A 23,890-nucleotide genomic window follows, 5' to 3' on the forward strand; every position below is an offset into this window, starting at 1 on the left:
TCTTAAGAGGGGAGCCTACTGATAGAGGTTCTCTAGGTTTTAGTCAGGAGGAGAGGATGGAAGAGGATAAAGTCTGGGCTAGATCAGATGAGAAACATTCACATAAAAAAGCATCTGACACATCAGAAAAGGGCAAACAAATAAACAGTGACAGGTTCTTAAAGTGCTTGTACACAAATACTAGAAGTCTAAATAATAAGATGGGTGAACTAGAGTGACTCGTGTTAAAGGAGGCTATTGATATAATAGGCATTACAGAAACCTGGTGGAGTGGGGACAATCAGTGGGACACAGTCATTCCGTGGCACAAAATATATCGGAAGGACAGAACAGGTTGTGTGGTAGGTAGGTTGGGGTGAGAATGGCATTATATGTGAAAGAAAATGTAAAATCAAATGAAGTAAAAATCTTAATCCACATGTTCCATAGAATTTCTATGGATAGTAATTCCATGCTCTAATAAAGAATATGACAGTAGGGATCTACTGTTGACCACCTGACCAGGACAGTGATAGTGATGCTGAAATGCTGAGGGAGCTTAGAGAGGCTATTGAAATAAGGAACTCAGTAATGGCAGGGTGGGGGATTTCAATTATCCCCATATTGACTAGGTACATGTCACCTCAGGACAAAATGCAGAAACAAAATTTCTTGATACTTTAAATGACTGCTTCTTGGAGCAGCTCGTACAGGCACCCACAGGGGTGAGGCAGTTCTTTATTTAGACCTGAGTGGAGCACAGGGTCTGGTCCAAGAGGTAACTATAACAGGACTGCTCGGAAATAGTGGCCATAATATAACAACATTTAACATTCCTGTGGTGGGAAGAACATCTGAACAGCCCAACATTGTGGCATTTAATTTCAGAAAGGGGAACTATGCAAAAATGAGGAGGTTAGTTAAACAGAAATTAAAAGGTACAGTGACTAAAGTGAAATCTCTGCAAGCTGCATGGATGCTTTTCAAAGACACCATAATAGAGGCCCAACTTAAATGTATTCCCCAAATTAAAAACCACAGTAAAAGAACTAAAAAAGAGCCACCATGGCTTAGCTTAACAATGTAAAAGAAGCAGTGAGAGATAAAAAGGCATCTTTTTAAAAGTGGAAGTCAGATCCTAGTGAGGTAAATAGAAAGGAGCATAAACACTGCCAAATTAAATGTAAAAATGTAGTAAGAAAAGCCAAAAAGGAGTTTGAAAAACATCTAGCCAAAAACTCAAGAGATAATAACAAAATGTTTAAGTACATCAGAAGCAGGAAGCCTGCTAAAGAACCAGTGGGGCCCCTGGACGATCGAAATGCAAAAGGAGCACTTAAAGACGATAGTCATTGCGATGAAACCTAATGAATTCTTTGCTTCAGTTTTCACGGCTTAGGGTGTTAGGGAGATTCCCAAACCTGAGCCGTCCTTTGTAGGTGACCAATCTGTGACAATTCCTCAGATGGAAGTGTCACTACAGGAGGTATTGGAATTAATTGATAAACTTAACAATAAAAAGTCACAGGGGCCAGATGGCATTCACCCAAGCGTTCTGAAAGAACTCAACTATGAAATTGCGGAGATATTTCTATGGTTTGTAACCTGTCCTTCAAATCATCTTCTGTATCCAATGACTGTAAGATAGCTAATGTAGCGCCAATATTTAAAAAGGGCTCTAGAGGTGATCCTGGCAATTACAGACCGGTACGTCTAACATCATTACTGGGCAAATTAGTTACAACAATAGTAAAGAATTAAAATTGTCAGACAAATAGAACGTAAATTGTTGGGCAAAGTCAACATGGTTTCTGCAAAGGCAAATCATGCCTTACTAATCTATTAGAGTTCTTTGAAGGGGTCAGCAAACGTGGACAAGAGGGAAAATGAAATGTAATGTGGATAAATGTAAGTTAATGCACATTGGAAAAAATAACCCCAACTATACATACAATATGATGGGGGCTAATTTAGCTACAATGAGTCAGGAAAGAGATCGTGTGGTCATCGTGGGTCGTTCTTTGAAGACGTCTACACAGTGTGCAGCAGCAGTCAAAAAAGCAAACAGGATGTTAGGTATCATTCAAAAAGGGATAGAGAATAAGACGGAGAATATCTTATTGCCCTTATAAATCCATGGTATGCCTACATCTCAAATACTGCATACAGATGTGGTGTCTGCATCTCAAAAAAGATATACTGGCATTAGAAAAGGTTCAGAGAAGGGCAACTAATATGATTGGGGGTTTGGAATGGGTCCCATAAGAGGAGAGATTAAAGAGGCTAGGACTTTTCAGCTTGCAAAAGAGGAGACTAAGCGGGGGATATGATAGAGATATATAAAATCAGGAGTGGTGTGGAGAAAGTGAATAAGGAAAAGTTATTTACTTGTTCCCATAATATAAGAACTAGAGGCCACCAAATGAAACTACTGGGCAGCAGGTTTAAAACAAATAAAAGGAAGTTCTTCACACAGCGCACAGTCAACTTGTGGAACTCCTTGCCTGAGGAGGTCGTGAAGGCTAGGATTGTAACAGGGTTTAAAAGAGAACTGGATAAATTCATGGAGGTTTAGTCCATTAATAGCTATTAGCCAGAATGGGTAAAGTGGTGTCCCTAGATCCTGTTTGTCAGAGGGTGGAGATGGATGGCAGGAGAGAGATCACTTGATCATTACCTGTTAGGTTCACTCCCTCTAGGGCATCTGGCATTCGCCACTGTCGGAAGACAGGATACTGGGCTGGATGCACCTTTGGTCTGACCCAGTATGGCTATTCTTACGTGTATTATAAAATCTAGTGCAGTGATCAACCTGTGGCCCATCAGGGTAATCTCATTGCGGGCCTCGAGACACTTTGCTGATGTTGACGGTCCACTGGCACGTCTCCCTGCAGCTCCCAGTGGCCACGGTTTGCCATTCCTGGTCAATAGGAGATGCAGGAAGCAGCGGCCAGCATGTCCCTGCCACTGGGAGCTGCGGGGGGCCGTGCCTGCGGACAGTCAACATCAGCAAAATGTCTCGCAGCCCTCAGTGAGATTACCCTGATGGGCCACAGGTTGTCCACCACTGGTCTAGTGAATATGTGCAACATCCTTTTTAAAAACCTTTATGATTTTCAAAAATCGCAGTTAACTTTTCCTGGACTACAGAAAGGCATATATGTCCCATAGACACTTACACAAATTGAAATTTTTTTCAAATTGCCAATTCACTATAGCTGTCCCACCCCAAAAGTAGCTGTCGTATATTTTTACTCCACTTTTGTTCAAACTTTGACTTATTTTTTTAAATTATAAGCAGTTGAAAATGTAAGTGATCCCTCAGAATAGAAATGCTTGTGCAACTTTAATTATGTGTGTTGCTTACTAGTATAAATGCTAATAATGAGCGGAAGGACTATCTTGTAGTTAAGACTCTGGGCTGGGAATCGGGAGATCTGTGTTCAGTTCCTGGCTCTGCTACAGACTCAGTGTATGACCTTGGATAAGTCACTTACATCTGTGTCTGTTTCCTATCTATAAAGATACTTTTTTCCCTATCTTTTGTCTTGTCCATCTGTGGGGTAGAAACTGTTTTTTTTACTCTGCCTCTCAATAGTGCCTAGCATAATGGGGCCTGATCTAAGCTGAGACATCTAGACATTACTGTAGCAAAGTAATTATTAACATAGTGTAGACTTTAATCTTGAGGATGAGGAATCCACTGAAATTGGTTTATTTTCTTGAGATAAGAGAATTACTTGTATATCTTTAGAGAAGAAATGCTTCATTTCAGTGGATTTCAATTGATGGTATTGTTCTCCTGGGGGAATTCTGCACCACTGTGCATGTGCAGAAACTTCCCTTTCTTCCCCCTATAGATTCTCTTTGCTTCCCTGCAGAAAAATGGTTTCTGTGGGGAAGCAAAGAGAAGCTGCAACAGTGCTCATTCACGCCTCCCAAGCAGCACAGGCAGGGGAGAGAGAAGTCACTGTGGGGGAGGGAAGGAAGGGGGTTCTGTGGATGCCTCAGCTGCCCAGGAACATTAGTCCCAACTGAGGGGAGAGGGGGATGAGGAGGATGTCAGAAATGGAGTTCCCCCTCCCCTGCACAGAGCTGCCGGGCTGGGTCAGATCAATTCCAGAAACCTCCCCTGGCTGCAGGAAACTGTTCATCATGGGGGAATGGTGGGATTTGGCAGGGTGGTCTGAGTTCTAGGGGTGAGACTCAGCGGGGCGGGGAGGTCCAGATGCTTAGAGATTGAGCGGAGAGCGGGAGCAGCTCCCTGTACAGTGACCCTTTTCCCCCACTTCCCTCCTTCCATAGCTGAGGAGCAATAGGGCAAGAGTCACTATATGGAGAGCTGCTCCTCCTGTCCACCCAACTCCCGAGCATTTGGACATCTCCCTCTGCACCCAACCCCTTCTGCTGAGGCTTACTTTCCCCCGCAAGCGGAATCCCCCTGCCGGGCCTCACCCCTGCATTAGGAGCCTTTGATACCCATAACCCCCTCCCCCAACAGAGCCTCACCCCCTGTATCAGGAGTCCTCCACCCCAGTTAGCCCCAGCCAACTGCACCCTGACCCCCACCCCACCAAGCCCCGCTCCCCCAGCAACCAGATCCCCTGCTGAGCCCCCCACCACCTCTGTACCAAAAATACCATATCATACTTTTGGCGAAGAACGGCAAACAGCAGCCACTGGGAGCTGTGGGTGGCCGTGCCTGCAGGTGGTCAATATAAACAAACTGTCTTGTGGCCACAGCAGTTTGCCCACCACTGATATCAATCATAAACAAAAAAGGGCAGACACCTAAAAGGCTGTGTTTTAAGTGTTTTCTGCTTGTTTCACATTGTAAATTTAGGTACAGTATAGTCTAGAATACTCTGACTGGAGAGCTAGTCAGATGTCTCCACAAGAGCCAAGAGTGGAAACTGAGCAGTTGAAGGGAAGAGATTTTTAGTCAGACTTTAACATTTTGGTTTTTTAAATTTTTGTAAACACCTACTTGACTGAATGACTAATATGATAAAAAAGGAAGTCTTGGCTGAAGATTCAGCACACTTGCCCTTTTAGTTGAGGTGGCAGAACAAATGATGTCTCCAAGTCTTCCATCAAAACAAGTAGGGCCCCCTCCTCCCACCAACCTTTCATGTTGTTTTTATACTTCAGAGAAACATGGAATGGGGAGAGGATACGTCACTTTTAAAATTTCCTGTTATTAAAATGGAATGTCTATGTTGAAAACTCATTTACTTTTCACTGTCTGTGCTGTTGGTGTTTTGCCTTTCAATCAGTTTGACAATAAAAACGCACACTAGTTAGTTTCACTTTCTTGTCTTCATGGGATAGAGTACAGATGCTCCCCGGGTTACACAAACCCGATTTACACAAATCCACACTTACGGAATAAGTTCCATAAGCTTTTATTTTTTTGGTGCATAATTGTAGGATATACATTCCCGAATTACGCAAAATTCGACTTATGCAAGGCGTTCTGGAATGGAGCGCTTGCATAAGTCGGAGCATCTGTAATGCTACAATATTTAGGTTGCATTCAAGGCATGGCATTCTGATATTTTCTATCTTAGTTTCTCTTTCCTAATGGTTCCTAATATTGTTAGTTTTTTTGACTGCCACTGGATATTGAGCAGATGATCTCAGAGAACTATCCATGATGACTCCAAGATCTTTCTTGAGTGGTAGCAGCTAATTTAGAACCCATCATTTTGTGTGTATAGTTTGGATTGTTTTCCAGTGTGCACTACTTCGCACTTATCAACACTGAATTTCATCTGCCATTTTGTTACCCAGTCACCTGCTTTTGTGAGATGCCTTTGTAATTATTTGCAGTCAGCTTTGGACTTAATGATCTTGAATAAGTTATTGTCATCTGCACTGTTTACTCTTTTTCCAGATCATTTATGAACATGTTGAACAGCACTGATCCTAGTACAGATCCCATTTATCACTTTGTGGTTTGAACACTGACCATTTGTTCCTACCCTCTCTTTCAACCAGTTACCAACCCATGAGAGGAGCTTGTCTTCTCCCATGACTGCTTACTTTGCTTAAGAGCTTTTGATGTGGGACCTTTATGACAGGCTTTCTGAAAGTCCAGGTACATTATATCAATTGAATCACACTTGTTGACACTCAAAGAATTCTAATAGATTGATGAGGCATGATTTCCCTTTACAAGAGCCATGTTGACTCTTCCCCAACATATCATGTTAATCTACGTGTCTGATAATTCTGTTGCTTACTACAGTTTCTGCTAATTTGCCTGTTACTGAAGTTAGGCCTACTGGCCTGTGATTGCCAGAATTGCCTCTGGAGCCTTTTTTAAAAACCAGAATTGGATTAGTTATCTGCTGGTCATCTGGTACAGGGGCTGATTTAAACAATGGGTTATATAACACAGTTAGTTTTGTGATTCCACATTTGAGTTCCTTCAGAATTCTCCGGTGGATACTATCTGGTCCTGCTGATTCATTACTATTTGTTTAATCATTTTGTTCCAAAATTTCCTGTATTGACACCTCAATTTGAGACAGTTCCTCAGGATTGTCACTTAAAAAAAATGGTTCAGGTATGGGAATCTTCCTCACATACTCTGCAATGAAGACCGATGCAAAGATTTCATTTAGCTTCTCAATGGCCTTGTCTTCCTTAAGTTCTCCGTTAGCAACTTTATCGTCCGGTGCCCTCACTGATTGTTTGGCAGGCTTCCTGCTTCTGGTGTACTTTTTTAAAAACAAACAAAAATTTTTTTTAGTTTTTGTGTCTTTTGCTATTTGTTCCTCATTCTTCTTTGGCCTGCCTAGTTATACTTTTACGTTTGACTTGCTAGAGTTTGTTCCTTTCTATTTTCCTCAGTAGTATTTAATTTCCAATTTTTAAGGGATGCCTTTTTGCCTTTAATCGCCTTGTTTACTCTGCTGTTTAGCTATGATTACATTTTTTGCTCCTCTTACTGTTTGTTTGTTTTTGTTCTTTATTTGGGGTATGTGTTTAGTTTGAGCCTATATTATATGTTTTAAAATAGTTTCCTTGCAGGCATTTCATCTTGTGATTTGTTTAATGTGATTTTTTTGACAGTTTCAGTGCTGTCCACAGGATTTTGAATAGCAAGAATGGAACTAACTGGAGTTTTGTTAGGGCACGTCTACACTGTCAAAGTTACAGCGCCACTCAGAGCGCAGAAGGAAAATCGCTGTTATGTCACTGACAGCTGCCTGCGCAATAGCGTGTTCACTCTTGCAGCGCTATTCGGAGTGGTGCACTCTGGGCAGCTATCCCACGGAGCACCTCTTTCTCTTTTGCTGCTAAGAGTTGTGGGAAGGTGGAGGGGGTTGCGTGGCATTCTGGGTCCTGTCCCAATGCCCCGTGATGCATTGCTTTGCATCCCAGCAATCCCTGTGCATCCATCTGCATTTGGCACCAGTTTTCAACAGTTTGTGTGCTGTGTACCCTGGGTCTTTTGGGTTGCAGAAATAGATCCCAAACTACTGATCAGTGTGCTGCTCGCTCTGATCAACATGTCACAAGTGGCAATGGAGTTACTCCTTAAACTACAAAAGCAAGAAGAGTGTGACATTGATCTCACTATGTGTAGCAGCTATGACACAGGATTGTTTGTGGCATTCACGGAGGTGCTGACCACAATGAAACACCGCTCTGGGGTTTGGGAAACAAGCACTGAATGGTAGGATCACATGGTGATGCACGTCTGTGGCTGCAGAACTTTCGCATGATGAGCTCGCCCCAGCCCTGCGGCACTAGGACATAAGAATGAGAACTGCCCTATTGCTGGAGAAGTACGTAGCGATTGCACTGTGGAAGCTGGCTATTCCAGACTGCTACCGATAGGTCGCTAACCAGTTTGAGGTGGTAAAGTCGACCTCTGAAGTCGTGTTGATGGAAATATACAGGGCCATTAATTGCATCTTGCTCCAAAAGATCGTGACTCTGGGCAGCGTGCATGACATTGTGGATGGCTTTGTACAAATGGGCTTCCCTAACCACGGAAGAGCAGTAGATGACACGTACATTCCAATTCTGTTATCAGCTCACCTAGCCACCAAGTACATTAATCACAAGGGGTATTTCTCAGTGGTTCTCCAGGCACTTGTGGATCACCATGTGCATTTCACAGACGTTTCTGGACCAGCCTGCGTTAAGGTGCATGACGAATGCATCTTTCAGTTCAGTGGGCTGTTCAAGAAGCTGCAAGCGGGGACTTCCTTCACGGACCAGAAGCTCGCTATAGGGCAGGGATGGGCAAACTTTTTGGCCTGAGGGCCACATCGGGTTTCCGAAATTGTATGGAGGGCTGGTTAGGGGAGACTATGCCTCCCCAAACAGCCAGGTGTGGCCCTGCCCCGCCCCCTATCTGACTGCTTCTTGCCCCCTGATACCCCTCCCCTTAACCCCTGCCCTATCCACACACAGACGCACCCCTGGCCTTGTCTGTCCCCCACCACCTCATCCAGCCCCCACCTTCCTGACTGCCCCCCTGCGACCTCTAGCCCCATTCAACACCTCTGTTCCCTGCCCTCGGACTGCCCCGACCCCTATCCACACCTCTGCCCCCTGACCACCACTCCGAACTCCCCTGCCCTGTATCCAACCCCCCTCACCCCTTACTGCGCTGCCTGGAGCACCAGTGGCTGATGGTGCTACAGCCTCGCTGCCCGGCTGGAGCCAGCCATGCCACCACGCAGCACAGAGCACTGGGTCAGGCCATGGGTCTGCAGCTGCACTGCCTGGCAAGGGATCGCAGCCCCGCCTCCCAGAGCATTGCGCCGAGAGCACAGTGAGCTGAGGCGGCAGGGGAGGGTCCAGAGGCTAGCCTCCCAGGCCAGGAGCTCAGGGGCCGGACAGGAGGGTCCCGTGGGCCGTAGTTTGCCCACCTCTGCGGTAGGGGAAGTTGAAATGCCCATTGTGATCCTGGGAGATCCCGCCTCCCCCTTAATGCTGTGGCTTACGAAGCCATACATGAGGCAACTTGACAGCAGCAAGAATTGGTTCAACAACAGGTTGAGCATGTGCAGAATGACTGAGTGTGCATTTGGCCATTTAAAAGCCCACTGGCAATCCCTGTATGGGAAGCTGGATGTGGCCGATGACAATATTCCTATGCTTATAGCCCCGTGCTGTACACTCCGTAATATTTGTGAAGGGACAGGTGAAAGCTTCACTCAGGGCTCGATCGCAGATGCTCAGTGCCTGGAGGCTGAGTTTGAACAGCTAGAGACCAGGGCTATTAGAGGGGCACAGTGTGGGGTCATAAGGATCAGGGATGCCTTGAGGCAGCAATTAGAACCTGAAAGCCACTGATATTTGTTGCAGGGCTCGGGATTGCAGTGCTTGTAATGCTAGGAGGTGTTTGGTGCACATGATGCAAGAAAGGGGCTTAACATTATTATATGTTGCTTTGCAATGTTCCTTTTGCTTTCCCTTAATAGAATAAAGATTGTTTTCAAACAAACACAATTCTCTTATTGAAAGACAACAACCAGAGGAGACAATTAAATGAAAAAAATGATCAGCAGTGAGGGGGATGCAGGAAGGGAAGGTCTCAGGAGGAGGAGGGGTCCTGGGACAGCTACAGATTTGTGTATGTCCAGGAATCATACCCAACCTTCTCCTTTGGAGTACAATGCAGGGGGTGTTGTACTTCAGCAGGGCCAAACTGCAGAAGGGTGGGTGTTGAGTGCAGTGGATAGTGGGAGTCCACAGTGCTGGACTGTGAGGAGGGAGGAGTGGAATGCTGCGGGTAGAGAGTGGAGCCAGGAGGTTGATAATAGTGTGTTGGCGGTGTGTGGGGGACGCATGGGAAAGAGTTTTGGGACAGCAGCTGCAGGGGAGGGCAGGTGCGGAGCTGCTCGGTTTGAAGAGCTAGTATCATAGACTATCAGGATTGGAAGGGACCTCAGGAGGTCGTCTAGTCCAACCCCCTGCTCTGAGCAGGACCAAGCCCCAACTAAAAAACTCTAAGGAAGGAGATTCCATCGCTTCCCTAGGTAACCCATTCCAACGCTTCATCCTAATGAAAAAGTTTTTCTAATATCCAACCTGAACCTCCCCCACTGCAACTCAAGACCATTACTCCTTGTTCGGTCATCTGGTACCACTGAGAACAGTCTAGATCCATTCTCTTTGGAACCCCCTTTCAGGTAGTTGAAAGCAACTATCAAATCCCGCCTCATTCTTCTCTTCTGCAGACTAAACAATCCCAGTTCCCTCAGCATCTCCTCATAAGTCATGTGCTCCAGACCCCTAATCATTTTTGTTGCCCTCCACTGGACTCTCTCCAATTGTTCCACATCCTTCTTGTAGTGTGGGGCCCAAAACTGGACACACTACTCCAGATGAGGCCTCACCAATGTAGAATAGAGAGGAATGATCACATCCCTTGATCTGCTGACAGTGCCCCTACTTATACAGCCCAAAATGCCGTTAGCCTTCTTGGCAGCAAGGGCACACTGTTGACTCATATACAGCTTCTTATCCACTGTAACCCTTAGGTCCTTTTCTGCAGAACTGTTGCCAAGCCATTGGGTCCCTAGTCTGTAGCAGTGCATGGGATTCTTCCATCCTGAGTGCATGACTCTGCACTTGTCCTTGTTGAACCTCGTCAGATTTCTTTTGGCCCAATCCTCTAATTTGTCTAAGTCCCTCTGTATCCTATCTCTACCCTCCAGCGTATCTACCACTCCTCTCAGTTTAGTGTCATCTGCAGACTTGCTGAGGGTGCAGTCCATGCCATCCTTTAGATCATTAATGAAGATATTGAACAAAACCGGCCCCAGGACCAACCCTTGGGGCACTCCACTTGATACCGACTGCCAACTAGACATGGAGCCATTGATCACTACCCGTTGATCCTGACGATTTTAACCAGCTTTCTATCCACCTTATAGTCCATTCATCCAGCCCATACTACTTTAACTTGCTGGCAAGAATACTGTGGGAGACCCTATCAAAAGCATTGCTAAAGTCAAGGAATAACATGTCCACTGCTTTCCCCCTCATCCACAGAGCCAGTTATCTTGTCATAGAAGACAATTAGGTTAGTCAGGTATGACTTGCCCTTGGTGAATCCATGCTGACTGTTCCTGATCACTTTCCTCTAGTGCTTCAGAATTGGTTCCTTGAGGACCTTCTCCATGATTTTTCCAGGGACTGAGGTAAGGCTGACTGGCCTGTAGTTCCCTGGATCCTTCTTCTCTTTTTTGAAAGATGGGCACTACATTAGCCTTTTTCCAGTCATCCAGGACCTCCCCCAATCACCATGAGTTTTCAAAGATAATGGCCAATGGCTCTGCAGTCATATCCACTAACTCCCTTAGCACCCTTGGATGCAGCGCATCCGGCCCCATGGACTTGTGCTTGTCCAACTTTTCTAAATAGTCCTGAACCACTTCTTTCTCCACAGAGGGCTGATCACCCTTTCCCCATGCTGTGCTACCCAGTGCAGCAGTGTGAGAGCTGACCTTGTTCATGAAGAGGGAGGCAAAAAAAAGCCTTGAGTGCATTAACTTTTGCCACATCCGCTGTTGCTAGGTTGCCTCCCTCATTCAGTAAGGGGCCCACACTTTCCTTGACTTTCCCCTTGTTGCTAACATACCTGAAGCAACACTTCTTGTTACTCTTAACATCTCTTGCTAGCTGCACTCCAGGTGTGCTTTGGCCTTCCAGATTTCACTCCTGCATGCCTGAGCAATATTTTTATCCTCCTCCCTGGTCATTTGTCCAATCTTCCACTTCTTGTAAGCTTCTTTTTTGTGTTTAAGATCAGCAAGGATTTCACTGTTAAGCCAAGCTGGTCACCTGCCATATTTATTATTCTTTCTACACATCGGGATGGTTTGTTCCTACAACCTCAATAAGAATTCTTTAAAATACAGCCAGCTCTCCTGGACTCCTTTCTCCCTCATGTTATTCTCCCAGTCTCTACCCAGGCCTTTTCCTTCCACGGGGAGGATGGATGAGAACACCACTTGCCCCTCAAACTCCTTTATCCTTCTTCCCAGCGCCATATAGTCTGCAGTGATCTGCTCAAAGTCATTCTTGGCAGTATCATTGGTGCCAACCTGGAGAAGCAGGAAGGGTTAGCAATCTGAGGGCTTGATGAGTCTCTCCGTCACATCGTGAATCCTAGTTCCTGGCAAGCAGCACACTTCTTGGCTGAAGCGTGTCCACTTGGCGCTCCATAACTTTTAAGAGCTGCTTCCTTGCTTCTTTCTAGTGTTCCATGTTCTCCTTTTGGTCCCTCTTCTCTCTGTCCCACCACTCCTTCAATTCCTTTTTCTTGTCGGAGTGCATCATAACCTCACGGAGAAAATCCTCCTTAGTTCTTGGCCGTTTCTAATTCTGCACAGCCATTCTGCCGCCCATAACAAAGAGGGAGGCTGGGCTCCCAAGGTCATCTCTGTGAAGTTTAAATGTAACATTTTACAGAAGCAATATTGTTTGCAACACAGACAACAGTAACTCAGTGGTTTAAAACACAGCCAGTACTCTCTCACTTGTCACTAACTGGCTGACCCCAGGCAAGCGCACACAAGCCACAAGACCCCCAAAATGGTGAGTAGCCGCTGGGGCAGTGTAAATCACTCTTCCCGGACCCTGCTGTGCATGGGGCTCGTGAGGAGAGCCAGCACTGTAGTGGGGGCTAATAATCATTCCTGTTCACACACTTTCCACAGGAGGTGATCATTATGGAAGATAACTTACTGCTGAGGGTGAGCAGGGAATCAAGGGAGGGTCTTCTCCAAGCCTCCGGCTTCCGCACTGGCCCCTATGCAGCTCGCTTGTGTACAGCAACTGTTCTCCCATCCATCCCCCCCATGATGGCACAGTGATGTGGGAAAGTTACCATTAATGGGGCAAGAAACAAAGCAGCACTGCTGAGGAATATGGCAGCGGATTGCCCAGTACCGCCGCAAGTTTCCTGAAGATCTGAGGGAGATTCCCGTGAAGTGAGGGAGTCTATCAACAGGCTGTTCTGCCACTCAGACTGTGCATGTGGTGGGATACAAGCCTTCTTTCTGCAACCCTCCTATCCCCAACAACTTGCCTCAGCAATTCACAAAAACAGATCCGCTTACCAAGGGCCTCCTCTCCTGTTTTTGCACTTCATCAAGATCTGACTGCTGTGAGTGGCTAGGCTCCTCTGGGGTAGAAAAGAGCTCCTGGTTGCATGCACCTCTGTCTTGCAAGTCATCCTCTACCTCTGGATTCCCTTCCCTCTCTTGGTCCAAGATTTCCTCCTCCTGGCTCGGTCCATTCTCAACCGGCACACGAGCCAACAAAGTATCCACAGGGTCCTTCGCAGTGGAGGTGGGGTTGCCACTGAGTATTGCGTCCAGCTCTTCGTAGAACCATCAGCTCGTGGGCGCAGCACTGGAGCGGTGGTTTGCCTCCTGTGCCTTGTCAGTGGCATTCCGCAGCTTCTTCACTTTTACCCTACACTGCAATGTGTCCCAGTCATGGCCCCTTTCTATCATGCATCATGAAATCTGTCTGTAAGTATCATAATGCCTGCGGCTGGAGCGCAGCTGGGACTGCACAGCCTCCTCTCCCCAAATGCTGATGAGGTCCAGCAGCTTGGCATTGCTCCAAGTGGAGGATCACCTGGTGCGTGGAGCAGGCATGATCACCTGGAAAGATGCGCTGAGACCACTGTACGCATTACAGAGCAAACAGGAAGGGGACTTTCAAATTTGCAAAGGAATGTACGGTGTGGGGCTGATTGGTCACCTGAGGGCTGGGCAGTAGCATTCAAACTGATGACCAGAGAGGTGAGAACTGGTATCATGGGATACTTCCTAGAGGCCAATCACAGTGCTGTAATCACCATGGTGTCTACACTGGCACTGCAACTGTAGCCCCGGTGCAGAAAGCTGTATATCTCTCATTTGGGTGGTTTTGTAGAGCACCACAGCTGCGCAGTTTCTATGCACTAAGTGGCTTGGCAGTGTGTACACCTTGGGAGTTACAGCGCAGAAAGCTGCTTTAGTGCACAGAACCTTGGCAGTGTAAACAAGGCTTTAGTTTCATTCTCCTGCTACTTAGTAAGTCTGAGCTTAGTAAGTAAGTAGCAGAGTGACCACAGCTATCTGCAGTTTTAGAAGACAAAAATACATTGTTTTATATTAGATTCAATTTGGAAGACTATCTTAACCGTAAGTTCTAGAAATTTTATTTATTTGAAATGTAATCCCAAATTCAGCAGACATTGATTGCTTGAGCCTCCTGTGTTCTCCAGGAAAAACTTCCCCCTTACCATAAATGATTTTTTTTCAAGCTGTGGTTTAAACTGCCTAATAGTGTCACTTTGTTTATCTAAGTCTGAATTAATTTTCAATTTAATTTACATTGCTGCAAAGGAGCAAGGACAAGACTTTTGTATGAAAACTTGATCAGTGACACAGTTAGCAACTCAGACCTTTGGAGTTTTACATCTTAGGCTTGCATTAACATCACAGAGAGGTTACATTTCCAACAAGGATCCTCTATCAAAACTCTTCCTGTGGCTTCAATTAGACAGGCTACTTTTCTCTACCCTGATGTGCACAGTTGCTATGATTCCTACATGCAAAATGCTTGAAGGATTTCAGATGACTGTATACATCTATTAATAAAAATATTTGTCCCTAGCCAACTGCAAAGATTAACAGCTGATTGAATGAAAAACTGCAACCAAGTGTTAACTAAGGAATCTTGCCTCTTAACTTTCCCCCTCTATCCCTTTCTGAGAGACTTCACTCCTCTTACATTTAAATTTGCCTTAGTTTTTCACAAACCTATTTACATCCTCCTGATATTTTTGATTTAAACTAGCTGAATTATGTAACTGAAGCAAAATACCACATTTCCTAGAAGTGTGTGAAACTTAAAGAAAAGGAAGCTGAAAGGTCAGTGTTCTACACTGTTGGCAGGCAGCAGCTGTGTCTGTGAATGAAGTTATGTCTTTATATAACTTAAGTGCATTTTTTTCTTGGCCCTTCTACTTTGTGGTGTCATTCTTATGGCCTTGTTCTGCCATAATGCAACAAAATCTTGTAAGAGTGCTAGTGATTTTTGCCGTCACATTCATGTAGGCTGTTCAATTACATTCCCTCTGTTCTGCCCCCACCACCAGGGTTGCTGTCCCAGACACACTGAAAATCACTGTAGTTCCTGATGTGCTCTGCTTTTTCTTTGGTAGGTTCATAATCAGATTATTCTGGCCACATTTTAAAGGTTGCAGGCATGTATCTGGCAATATGTATGAAGGAAGGGATATGGAAGAGCAAAAGGTAAAAGTACAAGTGGAAGTGATAAACTGTTGTAGGGTACTCAGAGGGCAAAGTGCTGTTCACATTACAGTATGAGGGAATGAAAGATAAAGTGTATTATTTTAACTGTTAATCTTAAAATTGTGCTTGTCACTTTCCAGACACTTGTGAATTTTTTTAAAAATATGAAAGACAAGGATATAATTATATTCTAATATAATATGACAAGGATAAACAAATGTCAGGTCCTGTATATCAAAATGGGTCTAATGATATATATTATTTTAAATGAGTTATAAATTAGGTTTTAATTGCTGCAGCTTAAGTAAAGTTTTTGAATTTGCTTGAAGAAAATATTCTCTCTTTCAGGTGTTGGGAAATCATGTTTATTGTTACAATTTACCGATAAGAGGTTTCAACCAGTGCATGACCTTACTATTGGTAAGTTCTTCCTATTAAATATTCTATTAAAAAAAATCTGTATTTTAAATACCTTTTTGAAGGGTGATGGACAGCTAGGTGCCTCAGCATGTTGGTTATGGGTTGTATATCCTTTTACTTAATTGCCATTTGTTTTATTGTGATACAAATCACATGTCTTTGCTGTCTGCTGGCTGTATCATAACTGATGTGAAATAAGATGCTAATCCAGTTCCTAGTGGGTAAATATTCACATCACACAAGTGCTCCACAATCATAATTTGCAACCTCCTTGGCTTCCTCTGCAGGAAGGCCATAGAGGGAGTGGGCATAGAAACTGGTCAGGCTTGAAGCACATTAGTAGAATGTTGTGGAGAGCTTGCATTTACTCAGTGGGTCAGACTTCAGTCTCTAGGGCTCTCTGCCATTTGCCACGAGCATAAAATTAAGATTAAAAACAAAGCAGACTTCAACAAATAAAAACCTTTGTGTTTACTAGATGAGAAACTGTATAGAGTTTCTTGATGGTGAAAGATTGAATTGTGAATATAATTATCACCTGGAAGGGGAAGGTTTGAGGCCTGGACAGGCAGGATGGGGAGGTTGCACATGTAAGAGGTGTGTCTGATGGTGGGAGAGGTAGATGCAATGAGTGAGCTGGAAGGGAATGTATTAGCTGTGTCTTGACTTTTATTTTTTCGTATGAAACAAATTTGCATGATATGGGAGGTAATTTTTCTCTTGTGGAGAAGGCTGGTCTTCAGATGAGTTTTACTTTGGCTATTGCCTGTTCAAGCATAGCTTATGATAAAATTGCAGAATCTTTTAACTACAATTCAGGTTATTTCAAGGTCCCTGTTAAGGTAGTATCCCCAATTATGCTCAGCTTTGCACAGGATGGACAACATGAGTCTGTACCCACTTTTGTTTTTTACTCTCTAGCATAGTTTCTCTTAGATTAAAGAAGCTCCTCTCCTGTGGGAGTACTTAAAATGGACAAGCGCAAAACAAACAACCATTCCTCTTTTAGCAGAACAGTGCAAGATAGTCTGTCTCTTGACAGACCTACCAGTCACTGTACACAGCTGTCTCTGAAGTACTTCAAACTGTCAGCCTTAGCAGCAGCTTTGTTCCCCCTAGTTTTGGAACCAGGTAGGTTGGTTGAATAAAGAACCAGAACTTGTCTTTGGAGGCAGACTTCTTGTCATCTTTCTTTCAAGACCAGGGCAGTTAAGTATGTCGAATCTTGAATAAGATTGATGCATTTGCCGCCCTGTCACATATTTCTGCAGCTAGCTGGATTCTCCTGCTTCTGTCTGGGTGATGGTAAAGAGCTACAGTTCTCATGATGACCACAGTGCCTGCTCTGCCTACCTCACCAGCAGCCAGCATTGGAGACCTGGAAGAAGGCAGCTGCTGACAGGAGGGATGGCGGAGGGTTGAGATCTGGAGTTAAAATGTCTGGGCCTATAGAAGGACAAAATGAGGGATAGGAACAGAACTTAGGAGCCTGATGGAGAAAGGAAAGAATGGGAAGAGTTTGCCCCAGGTACCCTACCCACCCACCACAATTCTCTCAGGCTGTGCCACCCACATGTACTTTCTCCCAGCATGCTTTTACTATGTTAACCAATTGTAGTTAATAAAATAGCAATACTTGGTCAGTCATTTTGCTATGAGCATAATATTTATTAAAAACCTAAATTTTTCCACTGTCATACTATTTAAATATTAATATCTAGTACTATAGTAAATGAAACAATGACTTCACACTACTTGGCTGTTTCGAGTAAAGTTGATTGCTAATTTGGCTCCTGAACCACTGAGGTCTGAGCATCACTGCTATAGAAAGAGACTTAGGCTGGGATTTTCAAATGTACCTCTGGGTATTAAAGTTCCAACTTCCAATGGGATTTGGTGTATAACTTCCTTAAGCTCCTTTGACAATCCCACCCTTGTGTGTCTGCAGACACTAGCCAAAATTTTCAAATTGAGTGCCTAAAACTAAACTACGAAGTCCTTATTTTCCTGTAGTAGTGAGTACCTGCAGAACCCATTGACTTTGTTATGACAGTGAGAGTTCAGCAGCTTTAAACGTAAGATCACTTCTGTTTAGGTGCCTGACCCTGAGTTGAGCATAATCGGACACCCAAGTTCGAAAACTTTGCCCACAGTAATTACCAGAACTGTTGAAGCATCTGTTCTTAAGAAATAGACCTGTGCTTATGTACTGAAGAAATGCCCGAGATCCCATCTTGTTGATGTGACATGTCCACTCAACAAGTCTCTTTTACATGTAAATAGTACTGCTCAAATGAGCAGCATCAATCTTTTGCTGTTATGATGTGTTAGTACTATTGGTACAGTTTATAATGTTTGTTAAACTGGCCTGTTAGTGAAATATAGCTCCTTGACTGTCACTTGGTCACTTTCACTAACTCTTACTCACCAATAAACATTGTCAACTTAATCCAACCTTGAACAGAATTCATTTTTTTCAAACTAATCTCATTTTTACCACTGTCTCACCCAGGTTGTTTTTGTTTTTATTTTGCGTATTTAGCAGTTACAGTTGGGGAAGCTAGCGGGAGCCTTGAAATACTTTGATTAGTGCTCAAAAATTCTCCAATTTTACTTTGATTCATCAAGCTGTTGAACTGTAATATAAGCACGAACTTCTCTAGTTAGAAATTGACCCTGTCCAACAAAAAAAAAAGTACTATTTACAGGTGAGAAACTATGAAATTCTTTACAAATATAGATTATACAGTGGTAGCAATATTTACTTCATGCTTTTATTGCTGTACTAACGACAAATGGTCAGAATTTTTACTTTCAATCTTTGTTGTTACTGTTTGAATTTCTGTGGTTTAGCCTTGCTTATGTAAAATGCATATGAATCTATATTTTGAAAAAGTAATGAAAATAACATTCCAATAACAATCTTAGGTATAGAGAACAAAAATGAGTAGGGTTGTATGTTTATCTTTAATTTCCTGTGTTAGCCTAAACAGATACATGGGTGGTTTGTTTGTTTTTCACCCATTTGAACTAAGGAAACAAACACCTTTTTATTAATACTTTTGGAAGATTTAGAAGAAGATTTGGAAAAAGCAATGCACGTTTAAAGCAGTAAAAGCAATATAGGAAACCAATTAGAGCAGTGGTTCTCAACCTGTTTAACACTGTGGGCTTCATATATATGCATTGTGTGGCCCTGAGAATGTCAGATGAGTTGTAGCTGTGTGCTGATTGAGCCGTGTGTTGAGAACCTCTGAATTAGAGTATAATATAAAGTTAAAGTGCACTGCAAGATTATTTCTTATGGTTAAAAGTTGAGTTAAGGCTACCCCACCTGTTCAATTTCATTTGGATAGATTTTTCCCTCTTGGGTAATAACACTGTAACTCTTAAAATCTCTTCAGGTGTAGAATTTGGTGCTCGAATGATAACAATTGATGGAAAACAGATAAAACTTCAGATATGGGATACGGTAAGCATAATAAAAATGTGTTCTTTGTATATATATTTAAATGCATTTATTTTCTGTAAAGTTTAAATATTCACTACGGTTCTTATACATTTTTATATTCAAAGTACTTCTTAAAAATTGTGAAGTTTCTGCTGTTAAATGAATTTAGCACTCAGGAACAAAGACAAAACTCCATAAGAAGATGGGAAGGAATAGAGGCTCTATGAGCTCAGATCAAGTGTAGTACTTGCTAGGTATAAAATGTATCTCTAGCTGTACCTCTGAAGCATGTTGTGGCATTGTGAACCTTTCATAGACATGAAATCATTTTTTCCTATGTATTTAAAGAGAGATGCTACATTTTTAATATTCAGTTTTGTTTCATTATGTGGGTAACCAATTTAATTATAGCTGAGTGTTTGTTTTTTAACTGTGGAGTTTCCTCCATTGCTTCTGATTCTGTCCAGGAGGCGCTCAACAATTTATTTATTTTTAAACTTAGAAAAATTTGCTGTCAGCAGCAAGTTTTTCTTTCTCCCCCTTTTTCTACCTCTCATATTTGTGATGGACAGACACGTGGCCCTTACGAAGTTCATGTTCACGTTTCCTCATTTGATTAAACTTTCTTAAATGTGAATATTTCCATCATTCATGTGTTTATTTTTTTTATATTCTATTTGAAATTTGTTAAAATATAACTTAAATTCAGGAACAAGTAATTGGTGTTGGTCAGGGGTTTATTTATGGTGACAGTGGCTTAAAAACTGCACTCAGTTTAAGGACCCATATTTTTCTAAGTCTAAGAAATAAGCGATTTGAAAAAATTTGTTGCATAACCTAGATAATGAGAAAAATATCTATCTCTTTTAATAAATCCCCTCCTGTTCTTGGAGCTTGTGGCATCAAACCCAACATTTCCTGTGTTTCCAAATAGAGACTCTCCAACTGAATAGAGTTATATATATTTATTACCTTTTTTTTTTTAAAGTGAATTTCTGCAAGAGAAAGCGTAACGATCACAAATGTTTTCATTCATGGGACCCATAGTAGGATTTTTTTTCTTAATATACTTTGCAAATACTCTGGGTTTGGATGGAAATGTCAGTGCTGGCTTTGGCAGGTCAATTATTAAGTTCTAGTCTCTTAAAATCAATTACTAAAAAACAAAAGATGTTTACTAACACGAGATAAAGTTCACCAACAAAAAGACTAAGTTAACACACGCATGAGAGTCTTCATTCTGTGAACCAGTTTTTGTGATCTTCCTGTAAATATCTCCTTACAATTCTTCACCTATTTTGTGGTATTTTCTTCCCGTTTTGTTACTTAGTATGCACTATCAGAAAGTGTTCTGCAGGCCATAGTCTGAGAGCTCCTACTCTGTTGCCTTGGACTTGCTTCTGAACTTGGGTAACTGCAGGTTTATATCTAAGTATTCTGGCCTAAGTTATGGCTGTGGAAGGCTCTGAATTTAGTTAGTGTAATTCTGCTTTATAGCTTGTACAGTTAGTATAAAGAAGTTACGCTGAGCGTCTGAAGTGGGGCAGGCTCAGGCCAGGGGATAAGTTTTTAGTTGTGAACCTGCTGGCCATATCTTTAACCATAAGTAGGGCCCTACCAAATTCACAGCCATGGAAAAATGCATCCTGGACCATGAAATCTGGTCTTCTCTGTGCTTTTACCCTACGGTATACAGATTTCACGAGGGAGACAAGTGTTTATCAAATTGGGTCCTGACCCAAAAGGAAGTTGCAGGGGGGATCAGAGAATTATTTTATGGGGGTTGTTGTATTGCCATCCTTACTTCTGCATTGACTTCAGAGCTGGACAGCCAAAGATGGCGGCTGCTGACTGAGGGCCCAGCTCTGCAGGCAGCAGCACAGAAGTATGGGTGACAATACCATACCGTGCCATCCTTCATTCTGCGCTGCTGCTGGCGGCAGCTCTGCCTTCAGAGCTGGGCTTCTGGGCAGCAGCTGCCACTCTGCAACCCAGCTCTGAAGGCAGCGCCAGCAGCAGTGCAGAAGTAAGGGTAGCATCTCTCCCCTTCTCTTCCCCCCCCCCCCCACGCGTGCGTGCATACGTACCCACACACGTGCACACACACACACACACAGAGTAGCCTTGCAAACCTGGCCCCACAACTCCTTTTTGGGTCAGGACTCCTACAATTACAACACCATGAAATTTCAGATTCGAATAGCTGAAATAGGATATTTACGATTTTAAAAATCCTATGACTGTAGAAATTGACCAAAATGGACCATGAATTTGGTAGGGCCCTAACTGTAAGCTTATTTTGTCTTTAACCTGGGTTCACAAGGGGAGTAGTCGATACTTTCAAATAGTTTTTTCCAATCCAGTTTTTTCCTTGTGTGCAAGGACCAACATCTGAACCACAATGAGGGTTTATAGTTAAGTTGTAATCTCCATTTCACCTATAAGTACCTACATCCTAGCTATCTTTTGAGAGATCCTCTAACTTTGCATTCACATATTTTTGGTTATACATTGGATTCCATCCTGATAAAGACAACTTTCGGTTATTAGCAGCATTTTCCCAAGAACCAATTCTGTCCCATTGACTTGGATGTTAATAGAATTTGGATATTAGAAATTGTCGTGCTACTTATTGACAACTTCTTTGGAAGAAGTGTTCCCCTAGTAATTTAATTTATTGGTTCTGAGTCTGCAACCTGGAGATTACAAGAAGAGGAACTGTGCAGCCTTGTGGGCCCCCTCCCCACCCATTGTCCCTGTTCCCCGTGGAAAGTGCTAGCTGCAGGCAGGTTTTCAGGGCTGCAGCCAGCAAAGAAAACACTGGGACATGCCACGCCTGGCCCCTCAGTGCCAGGGTGAGGTGCATTCCAGAGAGTACAGGGAGAGAGACAATGGAAAGCCCTGGGAGCCCTTGCTAGCAGCCTCCTCTTCCAGCCTATAGGGCTGGATCTCCATCAGAGGCTCTCCTGGCATTTGGACTGCAACCACCTTCTCTTCTGTTGCCCTGCCTCCACTTCACTTAATGGCAACTTTCAGAGAATGGCAACTTTTTGCTGGCAACCAAGAGGTTGCTAATAACTAGCATCCACTGTAGTTGTAATATAGGTTCAATGTCTGAGAGCACACGTGTTCCTGTTTCAGAAACTGTCTGAACACCTCCACAATGGAAGAAGATTCTTTCTCATTCCTTCAGTGGTGGTGTATCTTCTCGTGTTCATCAGGAATTTCTCCAGAGCTCTCCTGTATGTGGCAGCAACAGAAGTAAACTAGGTCCTTGCTTAAGATGTGGGCTTAGGTGGGAGAAGAGAGGAAAATGTTTCCTGTTGCCCTTACCAGGTTTTTATGACCTTGTTAAGGAAGCTAAAATTGCTTCTGCAGAGAAATGTAGGCTTTATTTAAAACTTGAAGACCTCAGCAGTGTTCATGTTTTCACACAATGATCTCAGTCTATTTTACCAGTAGTAAACAGCAGAAGCTTTTGTTTTCTGTGACTTAAAGGAGATCTCTTTAATATATTCAAAAGAATGGATTTTAATTTCACAACCTGAACATAATAGGCACAGATGTATCTAATTTAGGGTGGGAAGCATGGGCACTGGATTTTGCACTTGGATACCTTGTTCCCTCTAGAAATTCAAACTGTGTTTGAGATAAGGATCTCAGAATGCTGAGGATTATTCTGAACTCATATGTTACTTTCTAGGTACTAAAAAGTGTCCTAAAAAGATAACTTTATCTGTGGACAATTCAGCAGCTATTTGTTTTACAAATCTTTATGGAAAAACTTACTCTTATGAAAAATGTGTGTCTTGAATAACTTTGCAGGTAAGTTACATTGCTTTTATATAGGTTTTATGAGAATGCCCTGAATTAGTTGAAAGTGAACCAAATTTTTCTGGAATAAATTATTGCAGGGTGGATCTGTCATTTACTCCTGGTGGAGTTCTGTGCCAAAAAATTAAATTCTGTGTACAGTGTTTTAAAATCCTGCATATTGTCAAAATAACAACATAATATAATCATACTAGTTTCAATTATTTTGGTAATTTATTTCAGAATACCTGTCAGCAAGTATGTCTGTAACAGTACAAACCAAAACAAAAAATTCAGGAAATATTTTTTTTTTTTTTGACAAATAGATTCCTTACTAGGCAAATTGATACAGAACTTTGAGTAATTCATTTAAACTACAATACAGAGAGGTATTTCCCACACCCCTCAGAAGCAGTGCAAAGGCTTGGGGGGAGTTGGGGGTAACAGAGGACCTGAGGGAGAGGGAGTGAACCTAGAGGACTGTTGGATATGGGTGGGAAGTATAGAACAGGTTTTTTTGCATGGGAGGGTGGGATTGGTAGGGAGTTGGGAAGCCTTACCCATGCTGACCCTGACTGATTTCAAGCTTCTCCCATTCAGTCAAGCACATCTGCCCCTGTCCCTCTGTGGCCCTGCAGCCCCGCTCCCATTCAGCCCTTGGCTTAATGCTGTCACCCCACTAGCTCCTCAGTTCCACAGGCAGGTAGCTGTGATGGCCATAGCTGGCTGCTGGCTGTTACTGACGGTTAACTGGCTGCTGGCTGTTCTGGTGCCACAGCAGCCTCTAATGGGGGAGAGGCAGAACTGCAGAACTTCTTGGGCAGAATCTATTTTGTGCACAGAAAAACAGTCTGCACTGGACATGAATTCTGTGAGTGCGCAGAGGTGCAGAATTCCCCCAGGAGTAGTCATTGCATGAAAGTGAGGCTTGTGTGTG

At 43.2% G+C, this 23,890-nt stretch overlaps 1 protein-coding gene across 1 annotated transcript in view; it reads left to right on the forward strand.

Annotated features, from left to right (window-relative positions):
- The window catches only part of RAB2A (RAB2A, member RAS oncogene family), an 80,248-nt gene that overhangs the window by 7,803 nt on the left and 48,555 nt on the right, over positions 1-23,890 (forward strand). Inside the window, exons 2-3 of the mRNA XM_050938943.1 lie at positions 15,618-15,689; positions 19,094-19,161. Of these exons, the coding sequence (XP_050794900.1) occupies positions 15,618-15,689; positions 19,094-19,161 (140 nt within the window). The remainder of the gene's footprint in view (positions 1-15,617; positions 15,690-19,093; positions 19,162-23,890) is intronic.

This window comes from Gopherus flavomarginatus, chromosome 2, assembly GCF_025201925.1.
Source record: "Gopherus flavomarginatus isolate rGopFla2 chromosome 2, rGopFla2.mat.asm, whole genome shotgun sequence".
Classification (NCBI taxonomy): domain Eukaryota; kingdom Metazoa; phylum Chordata; order Testudines; family Testudinidae; genus Gopherus; species Gopherus flavomarginatus.